At 43.6% G+C, this 13,329-nt stretch overlaps 1 protein-coding gene across 1 annotated transcript in view; it reads right to left on the bottom strand.

Moving 5' to 3' along the window:
* Window positions 1–13,329, bottom strand: part of CNTNAP4 (contactin associated protein family member 4) — a 358,424-nt gene that overhangs the window by 166,753 nt on the left and 178,342 nt on the right. The window contains exon 4 of the mRNA XM_054987581.1: window positions 3,184–3,331. Within this exon, the coding sequence (XP_054843556.1) occupies window positions 3,184–3,331 (148 nt within the window). The remainder of the gene's footprint in view (window positions 1–3,183; window positions 3,332–13,329) is intronic.

The raw sequence follows: 13,329 nt of genomic DNA, 5'->3' as shown, positions 1-13,329 counted from the left end.
TGGTTTCCTGTAGACCTTGTGACCTAACTGAAAGTTTGCTTTGCGGATGACCAAGGTATCCAGGAATGAGAGTTTTCCCTCACTTTCTTTCTCCATTGTGAATTGTATGTTCAGGTGGATGTTGTTGAGATGATTCAAAAACTCCATCAATTCTTCCTCCCCATGGCTCCAAATGATGAATGTATCATCCACAAACCGGAACCATACACTGGGTTTGTGGGGTGACATCATCACGGGCACGCACGCGCTGCCAGCCTGATTGCTGTGGCAGGCAGCTGGGACGGTGCATGGATGGCCTCTGAGCTCTACTGCTCGGTTGCCCTGCGCCACCGCAGACACCTGCCCGTGGCTGCTGAGCCCTGCCGGGGGCATGTACTGGCGGTGGCGGTGGTGTGGGAAGGCTAGGAGGCTGCAGCTCTATGGTGTGCGCTCCCACCCCCCACGCCTCCTCTGGTGCTCCCTCTGGCACCCCACACCCTGAGGCCACTGCCTACCTGGCCTCAATGGGCACGTCGGCCCTGGGAGGAATCAATGGAAATTCCCACACTCTCTTACACAAATTGAAAAGCTATTCAGTCACATGAATTATATGGTTGAATTCACCTAGGATTGGCCATTCGGGGCTGAGAAATTCCTATATATTTGGAACTAAGCCTAGGGAGGGAAGGGCAAAGTTTGGGCAAGGAAGAGAGCAGAGCATGGATATGAGGTTGTATAATCTACCCTCTGAAGCTACCATTTTCTTCTGGCGATCTCTGTAGCTTTGGTATCTAATGAAAGGAACTTTAATTCTTGAAAGCTTACACCTAGAAATATCGTTGGTCTTTAAGGTGCTACTGGACTTGAATCTTGCTCATCTGCTGCAGACCAACAGGGCTACCCACCTGAAAATATCCAGAGATCAGTTGTCATTTTGAGAGAATTCCAAGCCCCACCTGCAGGCTTGCAATCCTACCCATAAGGCCAAGTCAGATGAATCTCATCACAAGTGGGGGTATTAAAACCAATATCAATTTCTCATCATTGGGTGTCTAGGCATGACTAGGGGCAGCTTTTGCACTATGCTATCTTAAAATTAGACAGAAGATACTTCTTATGGTAGAGATACAAAGAAATAATGCATTGACACAGGAGGCAACTTGTAAATGGAGCCACATTCTTCAGAAGAGGCAGCTGCCTTTAAAATTTATCAAATATAATGCATATAATGTATAATTTACTTCTCCAAACACTCTAAAATAGTGCCTTCAGCAGGTGTCATAGAGAAATTCCAATAATGAAGGCAAGGCACACCAGAGGAATCAACTCCTTTGTTAATTGGAAGAGAGTCCAGTATAAATCAGGCCCTCTGTGTCAGTGCCTGATAGAGGCAAGCATGAACCAAAGTAAGAATCAAAGTTCATCATGAACCGGGCTGGTCTGTGGTTCGCAAACTGGCGGTTCATGGGAGCTCATTTCTCACAAACCGTGACAAATTTTAGCCCGATTTGTTTGGTTCATATTTCAGTTCATCACTGCAGACAGCCTGGCGCTGATCAATGGGCCCTCTTCAAACCTTCTGCTGACTCAGAAGTGCGTTTTCTTGAACCGAATGAATGGTTCATGAACCGGGGCAAGTTCATGAAAGTTCGTGATTCGTGAAATGCAATGAACCACAAACCACACAGTTCAGAATTTTCCTGGCTCATGCCCATCTCTAGTGCCTGATCATTTGAAAGCTTTTTTCATTTGCGTCTTCCTTCCTTTTTTGAATGCTTAGTGTTTCCTCACAATCAAGTCCTAGTTCATATGGGAGCTTGGAGGTGTAGAGGACTTATGATATTCTTTCTCTGCAGCTATTTCAGCAACTCCCTAGCTAAACATATGAGGTAATATATAGTGTAAAACTGTGAGGAAAATTCTTAGTCAGACTCTCTTAATCTGAATTTGCTTTCATTTAATTACTTGTTTCAGTTATGGTTACTGTTAGATTGTGTTTTATTGTAAAAACTATCAAGAAAGTATGCAACATGATTATTTTATGGATCATTCTGAATTTTTTTTCTGTTTGAATTTATTCCCAGGATTTAGAGTTTTGTGTCTAAAATGGAATGAACACATTAGGAATCATTCATTGTTTCATTTGAAAAATTCTGAATTTTGTACAAGCTCAATACATATATCATTTCACACAGCTTTCAGATCCTTCAGCTCATTCACATTTTTATTCCCTTATCTAAATTTCATTTATTTATTAAAATATTTATACCAAACTTTTCCTCTTGCCTCAAGGCAGCTCACTGATAATAATTAAACATTATAGATTAAACCCAGATAAAATAAAAAACCCGAATACCCTCTCCCTCCCCATAAAGGATCCCTGGTTATGCATATTCCATCAGAAGGCTGGGAAGCAAACAAGTTGTGCAGTATCTCCTCTAGTGAGATGGCTTCCCTCATCTCGGCAGGGAGCCCATTCCACAGAGTGAGAGCCACAATGGAAAAGGCCCAGACAGCCAACCTAGATATGGGAACAGCCAGTAGCTAACCTAAGTATGGTAACAGCCAACCTGAAGCCTGTAGTTGGCTCACGGGAATATGTGGGAGGAGAAGAATGAGGTGAATTAAATGCATGTACACATTGATAAAACAAAGATGATTTTTGAAATTCGTACAAAAATTCATTTCATTTATAATATCACTTACATTGGTTTATAGCATAGGCAGAATATTAACAACCATACTTTATATGCCATTTTTTCTATAATATGAAGTATGATTTTGGAAAGCAGCATTTTTTTTTTTTGCTAGCCAATATTCTGTTAAAATCACTTTATATAGACAGGACTGGAGATTTTCTGAAGGAGAAAATATTGCCAAAGTGATACATTTAATACTAACATGATAGGGAAAGAAAAATGCAGCCAAAATCTGCATTTGCAAGAGGAAATACAGTGAAATTTCCCCTTAAATTAGTATTATTGAGAAATATTCCAGTTCATTACATGGTACCATTGACCTCAAAATGCTAATAGCAAGATAATAAAGAAAAGCAAAGTGCTGTTACAGAATACAAAAATACAAAACTCGTGTAAAATGTCTTTGTAACAGACAAAGCCAATTAATATGACGAATTGAATTTCATTTTCATTTTCAAAAGCTTCTATAAATAATTCAGCTCATTAAAAAAGAGCCATTACTTACTATAGGCACAACCATAGACTTCAATTCGCATTCCAATCCTGCCATTTGTGTTCCAATCCAAAGGGACAAACCGAAGAAATCTCGCTTTGATGGAATGCTGGAGCTTAAAATACACCACACTATCTGCATTCGTGTTTCCTGAAAAAGCCTGAAAAGGATATTTTTAAAAGTCAACTTTTTCTAAGTGGTTTTAATTATAGTATAAACTCTCTCCTGCAAATGAAAATATTTTTTTCTCTTTATGCTTTAAAATTCTGTGCAAGAAATTCTGCATTTATCATATGGATATAGATTTATGATGATACAAGATACGGCTACAGATTTCCAAAATGAAACAGGAAAAGTTTGTTGTGACCCTGCTCACTTTTCTGAAGTTTGCATTATGGCTATTGGACCAGGCGGACTATACTTGCTTTCATTTAAACTGACTCATTCTCATTTTTTTTCTTTTATAAGAGATGAATATACTGGGTTTTTAAAAATTTTCTTATACTAAGACTTGTTGCTACAACAAATTAATATTGTAGATGAGGTATATCAGTTTCATCAGTAATCATTGCCTCTTGACTTACCTCTCTATAATGATTTTCTTTTATAAAAACCTTATTAAATCTTTACTTTTGGACCTTCAATTCATCTCCTCCTTACATTACCTTAAACTTATACTTCACAACCAATACTTTTTTTATTTCCAGTCACACAGAACATCAGGTGTTCTCTACTTTACCCAGGCATTTACCTGGAGAATACCATCCCTTTTTTGTGTAACCAATATATTGCTACTTCCATGATTCATTCAAAAGGTTTTTGCTGCCACCAAAGACTTTTTTCCTTAAGCCTCCTCATTTTAACTAGTAATATAGGAAGGCTTGTTAAAGATAGTAGTTTGACAGAACAGTCAGCACGTGAGAGTGGTTGTGAGTTTAAAAAAAGGGAATCTTTTGGCTTAAAGAAAAGAATAATTTATTTGTAAGTACATAAGTGTTATGGTTAAAGCGTATGGTAAGCATATTGGTTTCAGAATAGTTCTTAAGCTTGGTAGTTTCAAAATAATTATATTTTCTTGAAGCTACATTCACAGAACTCACAGTGCAATTCTAAGTAGCAATTCCAGTCTAAGCCCATTGAACTCAGTGGGCTTAGACTGGAGTAACTCTGTTTAGGATTGCATTGTCAGTAGAGATGGACACAAACAGGAAAAAAGCCTGAACACAATGTTCATTGTTCATTGCCACCCACAAACAGGGACTCACGAACATTTACGAACATGACCTGTTCACGAACATATTCATGGTTGGATGTTCATGGGGGGTAAAATGCCCCCCTTGGGACTTAGAGAACCCATTTGCAGGGAGTGTTCAGCAGGCTCTACTCCAGTCATCATCCAAGTTTGGTCAAGATTGCAATACAGATATCAGAGTTATACATTCCCAAAGCCGGCATCCCCAGGAAACTCCCATTCGATACAATAGTAGCAGGCACCAGGAAAGGTACCAATAATGAATAATAGCTTGGCCCCAGAGCCTGCAGCAGCCCTGGAACCTGAGGGTGGGTAGATCCCTAACCCACCATTCCTAGAAACCTGACCTGAGCAGGCACCAGGAAAGGTAATATTAATACATAATAGCTTGGCCCCAGAGCCTGGCAGCAGCCCTGGAACCTGAGAGTGGGTAGATTCCTACCAACCACTCCCAGAAAAAATTCAAGCTCCAATGCACTCTCCCTCTCTCCCTCTCTCAAATGCCAGCAACAACTCTTTGCTGAAACTGAAAGCCAGAGCTGGGAGTACTGTGCCTTTTCCAGAGGTCCCATAGAGCAATACAGGAGGTCTGTGGTTGACAGTCAGAAATGCCTAACAGGGTTTGGAGGGATGAGATTGGTGTTCCCATGGCTACAGAACACCCCCTTCCCCCCTGCTCTTTGCTCTCATGTAAAAATATGGGAGCTCCACACTTGATAAGTTGGGCTTAGATTGGGGTTTCCAGGGCAACAGAAGGAGTTCAGACAGAGTTCAGACAGTCCCTGCCTATGTTGCCAAGGGAATTGATTGATGGTGCCAGATTGTCTGGCTTGACGAACAGCAGACAAACGCAATGAATGGGGCTTGGAACGAACCAATGTTCGTTTGGAACAGGGCCTCACAAACAGCTTGCTAGCGAACAGCAGAATGGGCTGTTCATGACTTTTTTTGTTTGTATTGCTGTCCATGCCCATCTCTAATTGTTAGTCACGGTCTAATTTTCTACACAGATTAAACTCTCTTCTAACTCTCTTCTGTTTCTAACAGAATAAACTCTCATCTTATCCACACAGACATAGAGTCACTCAGACCTTTCCACACAGCTTGCCTGACTCAGGTAGCATAATCTCTGTCTTGGATATACACAAACAGGCCCAGGTACACACACAGTTTGCTTGACTTAGACAGAATTAGGCTCTCAGGCTTCCACACAGTTTGCCTGGTTGAGACAGAAACCTTTTTCTGAAATACCCAAAGACTGATGACTGAAAACCTTTATCTCTGTCCTCTGACTAAAAAAAGCAGTTCATCCCATCCCCTAGAGTACAGCTACCAGCCAATCATATCACGCTCCATTCACCCATCCAGTGCCCTCCTTCTTTCCTCAGGGGTCTGCATTTAGATGCACAGTAACAAATATATGTAAAAAAATCACATTAACCGGCAGAAATAAAATCCAAATTAAATACATTACATACAAAACATTACATTCTCTATTAGTGATCAATTGTCCATGGAATGAAAAGGGGGGAAAGAGCAAAGGCAGATATGCCTTTTCCTTCTAGGTTTACCTGCAAACCGTATCTACCTGTCTTTGTGGTTGATTCAAAATTCCGAATAGACATAACTGGTGAATGGGCTCCTTCCATCCCACACCAATCAAAAAGAAAGCAGCATTGCTGACCATTTGAATGCATTATAATAGTTCAATCTGGAAGAAGAAATTATTAGGGCCATGACTAGAGATGGGCATGAACAGCAATACCAAAAAAAAAAAAGACACGAACAGCCCAATCTACTGTTCGTGAACAAGCTGTTCGCGAGGCCCCATTCTAAACGAACAGGTGGTCATTGCAAGCCTCATTTGTTGCTGTTCGTCAAGCCAGACAGTCTGGCACCTGCAATCAATTCCCTTGACAACTTAGGCAGGGATTGTCTGAACTCTGTCTGAACTTCTGCTGTTGCCCTGGAAACTGCAATCTAAGCCCAATTTAGCTTGATAGGCAGGTCTTCCTTTCAAGTGTGGAGCTCCAAATTTGTTACAACAAGGGAACAAAGACCAGAGGGGAGGGGGGGCTCACCGCTCTGACTTTGCAGACAGTGGAGAGACAGTTGCTGTTGGCATTTTGATAGAGAGAGTGCATTGGAGCTTGAATTTTCTTTGTGTGTGGTGGGATAGGGATCTACCCCTTCAAGTTCCAAGGCTGCAGCCAGGCTCTGGAAGAAGCTATTATTTATTATTGGTACCTTTCCTGGTGTCTGCTCAGGTCAGGTTTCTGGGAGTGGTGCAGTAGGGATCTTGACCAAACTTGGATGATGGCTGGAAGAGAGCCTGCTGGCCTCCACGAACAGCCAACCACGAACATGTTCATGAACAGGGTCATGTTCATGGTTGTTTGTGAGTCCCTGTTCATGGATGGCAATGAACAATGAACATCATGTTGTTGTTGTTTTCCTGTTCGTGCCCATCTCTAGCCACAACTCAGTAGCAGAGCATCTGCTTTACATGCTGGAAGTCTCAGTAGCTCCTGGCATCTTCAGCTAAAAGGATCAGAGAGTTGGTATTATGAAAAACCATTACCTAAGATCTTAGAGAGCCTCCACCTGTTCAAATATACAATGCACTGGCTCAGTAGAAAATAATAATGACAACAATAACTGTGTTTATATACTGCTCTTCTAGACAAATGAGTGCTCCACTCAAAATGGTAAATGAAGTAATTGTTATTATTAGCCCCACAAGACAGCTGGGGAGCTGGGGCTGAGAAGAGTGGGTTACCCAAGGCCACCTGCTGAGCTCATGGCATTAGTGGGATTTAAATCAGCAGAGTATTGTTTGCAGTCCAACCACTTAACCACTAAGCTACAGCAGCAATGGTCTGATTTAGTATAAAACATCTTCTCATGTTCAATACACAGAAGACAATGGAAAAGTCTCTATGGTCCAGTAGCAGACAAAGCATATCAAATGCTGTTGGGAGCCTGGCCCCATGCCAACTCCCAGAGTCTCCACTTGAAACTGAGAGCCAAGCTACAAGTGACGAATGACACTTGAACGGCAAGTGCATTACTTGCCCTCCACTCAATCCACTTGCCATTCAAATGTCATTCGTCACTTGTAGCTTGGCCCTCAGTCTCCAGTGGCTGCACCTTGCCATGGCTATCAGGCAAGCCTGCACTGCCTCCCAAGGAGACCAGAAAGCCAGGCCGGTTGATTGCTGTGGTGCCGCACCTCCTCCTGTTGTTGTGTCCCCCAGAAGCTAGGGATGCCATGGCAGCCTGCTCTGAACTGGGGTGGGGGAAGAGCTGTCTAGGAGTTGCTCCAGGGAGGGGAGGGGGAAAGACTAGCACCGAAGGAGCCGACTCAGGAGATTAGGATCACACTGAACATTTCCATCCATCCTGTCATACATAGCACCAAATCACAGTAAACAAGGTTTGTTTCTGCAATGAGACCCTTAAGTTAAATTATCTTTATCTACAACATATTTGGATTATCTAAAAGCCACTTAATATTAAAGTATACAACAAATAAAAAAAATGAAAACAGAAGCCACTTAATATCAAAATATACAACAAATTAAAAAATGAAAACAGAAGGCTACTTTACCAGTTAATCTGGCACTTAGATATCCGATTCTATCTTTATTATGTAGTAATGCTAGACTATATAATTCTAATCACATAAATGTCTGTATAATGACAGGATCCTTCTCCCTACCTTCAGGGTGCTTAATATCACTGAACAGCTTCTAAACATACTAATTAGAGCTAACCTATAATGCTTGAAGGTCTTCCAACTCTAAATGCTTAAATGCAATCGGTGTCAAACTTTCTAATCATGCTATTACTGTGGGTGAAAACAAAACCAATACAGGAAAACTGCCACAACCCTGTCCAGGCTTTTTCATCTTTTACAGTCATTGTTTGTAGTAAGTAATGTGTGTAACATCTATTGACTTCACCAATTAATTTGCTGACAGAACCAAAACCCAGGCCCCAGCAGCTGAAGCACTGTGAAAAACAAAGTATTCCATTAACACTCATTTGTATCTAATGAAAACTAAATGTTATGTTTTGAATTCATAATTTCACACTTATATCACAATATTCCAGAACAATGTGTCCTTAAGTTATAATCAATCCTCACTTCAATAATATGAAAGAAAATCAACTTCTCTTAAATGATCATTCCACTATTTGTTTCAAAATCAAAACTGTCTGTTACTTTTAAACAAACCAAAACAAACTTCAGTGAGTTCAAACTTTGCCATCAGGGCACCCCACCCACATGCCCGCACTAGGTTCACTGCTTGCTCGAATAAGGCATAGATGCACAGTACAAAGCTCAGGAGGAATTGCATCATTAACTGACGACCATCTCAGATAAGACAAGTGATGGATCAGGCAGCATTCCACTGGAGTTTTCTTGGGTACTACCCCCCAAAGGAGATACTCTGAGGTTAGGAATGGGTGGAGAATCAAACGGACTAGCTACCCACCCAGTGGCTATCTCTTTCAGAATCTTGGCTGCCACCACATCTGGCAGGTCCCGGGCTGACTCCAGGTTGTCTCCATCCATTGCAATGTGCAGTCCTTCTTATGGAGTCCTCCTGATGCCTTCTGTGAAACTATCCCAAATTGTTTTTGTGGCTGTCCAATTTTGGTAGCACTCCAGTAGGAGCTGAAGCATCGCTGGGGACAGTGATGCATTCTCCCAGCTGCACTGCCACCCCAAAAGGACTACTGGGCCCTGAGGCCCCAAGGGCATTCTGGCCGTGGGTGTCATCCGTAGAATCCCTCACAAACGTGATCGTACCTGCACTGGGTTCTCTGACATCTGTCCAAATTGAACTCCCAATACAGCTTCCTGATCATGTATCACTGCGTGCTGCCCCAGGCTGCTGAGGCCTGTTGTAGCCTCCTTCATCCACTCTTCCAAACTGTATTAATTCAAACGATACTGTCCATCTGATCCCATCTGGTATGCTTGTTACTGGATGCCCTCCTCCTGAATGCCTTGTCATATTCAATGGCCACCATTGCCCCTCCTGCTGCCTTTGCCTGCACCATTTGCAACAAGTGCCAGGCTCTCTTGGGATATGCAGTTGTTATCACCCCATGTACATGCCATACCCCAGAACCCAGTTGAGAAAGGTGCACTCTACTGGATGCTCTCTCTCACTTCTCTTGCACTTCCTCGTGCATCCACATTCCCAGGCTGACTTGTCTAAGCACAGCAAGGTGTAAACATTCACATAGTATCCATTCAATACGCGCTCCCTGACCTTTGGCATCAGGTGGTACCCCACCGGCACCCTGATGGGAGGAGATGATTTTCCTCACCAGCTGGGCTCAGATCCTCCCAGGCAGCACGTGTGTCCTCTGCTGAACATTCCCTGTGCTGTCATTGCTGGGCCCAATTTGCCAATCCAGGGGTGTACATCACCATCTCATTTCCTGTGCCTTGCTCCTGGCTCTATAACATTACTCGTGGCCCTTCCAGATCATATCCAGGCGGAGGTGGTGGCAGCTACAAGCATTGCCAGCTTCAAGAGGGGACTGGACAAATATATGGAGCAGAGGTCCATCAGTGGCTATTAGCCACAGGAGATAGATGGTATTCTCTTTGTGGGGAGGTGGTGCTCTGTTGTCTTGGTGCTGGAAGGAAGGCAGTGGGAGGGCTTCTGGTGTCCTGGCCTCACTGACAGTCCTTTAGATGGCACTGGATTTCTAGCCACTGTGTGTGACAGAATGTTGGACTGGATGGGCCACTGGCCTGATCCAACATGGCTTTGCTTATGTTCTTATGTACCACCTCCCAGAAGTCTCACACCTCTTTGCTCCCAATCCTCATCTGAGGATGACTTACCACGTGATCCCACAACGTTGATGAGCTGCTGCTGCAGGCCCTCTGCTTCACTTGATGGGACCTCCATCTCATTTCCTGTGCCCTGCTCCTGGCTCTATAACATTACTCGTGGCCCTTCCAGATCATATCCAGGCCCAGGGTTTCATCTATCTGCTCTGCTCCACCCGGGCCCCCAGCTGTTGCCACCCTCCTCTGGTGTCTGGCCCTCTGCAAGCCTCTTTTGGAGGGTTACATGCTGTCCTCCAGGTCACCTGCCAGCAGGCCCCCTTGCGGCATTCCTGGACTGGCTCTGCCCAGCACTCCAGCCGGCTGGCTGCTCTGCCACTGGCAAAGCTGGCCTGCTGCCACCACCCAGGAGTGCTGCGATGGTCTCCATGAGGCCCTGCCTAGACTTGTTCATGGTCTCGGAGAAACCCTGCAGTGCAGCCTGCACTGCCCCACTGTTGCTCGATGCCTTGGTGGGATGCCGGCCCTGGCTGCTTGGGCAAAGTAGCTCAAGCATGGCTGGGCATTCGGAAGTGCTCCACCCAGGACCTGTGTGTGGCTCCACTGAACCCCTAGTCATAGGCCCAGCCCAGGCCACCTCCGTAGTCACCTTATCTTTGGACCCCACTGCCATTCCTAAACAAAGCAAACCCACAAGACTGTGAAGTGATGCCCTGTGAGTGACATGCCTTGGACCCGTACATCTTTGCCAAAGTCCCCAGCTAGCCCCCCAGGTGGGGGCTCTAGGGAACAGCCCCCCCCGGCCACCTCGTGTTTCTCTGTTTCTTTGTTTTTTGGCTCAATATCCCACTGTGCTCCTCTGGTTAGCCCTGGGTTCCCTATTATTCCCCCCCTGCTGGGGCAGGGATGGGGTCTCCAGCCTCCCAGCTGTAGGAGTCCTGGAAGGCAGGGGCCCTGCTACAAACCACTGGTGCAGTGCTTGTTAGTCTCTCACCTCAAGAGGTGTGTGTGGGGGTCTCAGCTGTGCTTCAGGAAGCCACTGGCAAGCATGTGTAGTTCATCCGGACAGCAGCTTGGGCCACTGTACCCAGCCACCCCACTACCTCTTGCCCGCTTAGCTTGGTGGCAGCAGGCAAACACATGTGGCCCCCGGTCCAGCTGATAAGCAGCTTGGACCACTGCATCTGGCTGCCCTGCAGCTTGTTGCCCACTCAGCCCTGGGAGTAAAAGTAAATTAACCAGTTTACCAACATAGCAATACAGACCATTGCTTCATCTAACACCATACTAGAGTTGCCAAACTCCAAGTGGGGAATTACAACTGATCTCCAGATGAGAAGGTCAGTTCTCCTGGATAAAATGGCAGCTTTGGAAGGTAGACTCTATGGTATTATATCCTGCTGAACTTCTTTCAACCCCCAAACTCTCTCTTCCCAAGGCACCATACAAAATCTCCGCTAATTTCCCATACATATCTAGTATACAGATTGAGAGTGACTTACTAAATGCAAAACATGTACTACATGCAAAGATGTAAAAAGTTACAAGCATGAGCGAGACTGAAATCTAATGATATACCACAGATAAGATTTAAGGTAGATATTGAAAAAAAGGTAGACAGTAGGAAAAAAACAGGCTGAGGATATAAAACCTAATTAACTTTTCAAGAGGGTCAAGAGAATAAATTATTGTGATTTCTATTACACTGACAGAAATATAAAGTGAAGAGCGAGAAAAGATTTAGATGGACAGAAGTATTTTGCTGCAGTTAGAACTAAAGTCTTTTCTATTCAAGTCCTTTGCAACTGTTAACAGAACACAGATTTCTTCCAACTCAATATGACAACTGGGATTTTACCCTGATCTTATCCAAAGAGGTAAACCTTACCAGGGAGGTAAAGCTATTATTATATTTCTGTTATTATTATATTTCTAATTTCTATTATATTTCTAGTTTCTAATTATATTTCTATTATTATATTTCTAATTTCATACTCCATTAGAATAGGGGATAGGAGCACTCTTTACATTCTTATCTTATATTTACCATTGTCTTACTATACTGATTTCCGTGAGAATACTATTAGTTCTACCATGAAAATTTGGAAAATTATAGTAAGACCAAACCTTTGCAATAGGAATACTAATGCTCCTTTGTCAAATAAAAAGCCCTGAACCTCCCATTGGGGATATTACACATTCCTATACCCAAATAGAAATGTCACTAAACTGTACAAATGAAACACTAATAACACTTCAGAGTGCTAGAAAACTATCGATTTTTGAAATGGAACAAAATATTTATATCACATAGAAATTTATTATTCTAAGAGCACTTCTGTAGATCCATAAAAATATTGAATCCATCACTCAGCTAGGTAGGTACGGTTTAATTGTATATGGCCAAAGGCCATCACAATACAGAGTTAAGAACAGTAAAAATAGGAATTTATCATACAAGCATAAAATACAGTTGTTGAAATTAAAAAATAAAATGCAATTAAAATAGAACCTTAATAAATCCAATTGAACAGACCAGTATTAAAATGCAGTAAAATCATAAGCATCTGAAATGATACCAGAGGAAAGCTAATTTTCTGAAGAAACAATCTTGGCCCTAATCTTTTTTGCAGCTAAGGCAAACGAGGATACTCTGCTAGTGACAAATGAATCAGTATCAGATAACAAAAAAAATAATGACTCCCAGACTCATCTGGGGGCCTGAGTTGTGGGCGATGCAGGGGGAGGCGAGTTTGGAAGCAGCATGGTGGCCACCATGTTGTGGAGGGGCGGGGAGTGTCCAGGGGCCAGGTGACTCCACCCAGGCACATCCAGCGCAGGCCCCTGGTTGGATAGCTGATCCCCACCCTTCAGCACTTGGCCTGTGGCGGCATGGAGGCAGGACATGCCTGGGGCCTGCTTGCAGGGGCCGAACAGAAGCCACAGTCCTGCAAGTCATTCGAGGCCTTGGCCTTGCCGGCAGTGAGGGAGCGGGCTGCATGGGGCCTTACTGGCGGCCATGAGCTGTGCAAGGCCTCGCTGGTGCTGGCAGTGCGAGCGAATGAGCCATGCAAGGCATTGCTGGCGC

This window comes from Eublepharis macularius, chromosome 8 (assembly GCF_028583425.1).
Source record: "Eublepharis macularius isolate TG4126 chromosome 8, MPM_Emac_v1.0, whole genome shotgun sequence".
Classification (NCBI taxonomy): domain Eukaryota; kingdom Metazoa; phylum Chordata; class Lepidosauria; order Squamata; family Eublepharidae; genus Eublepharis; species Eublepharis macularius.
This window is presented reverse-complemented; position numbering and strand designations above follow the sequence as displayed.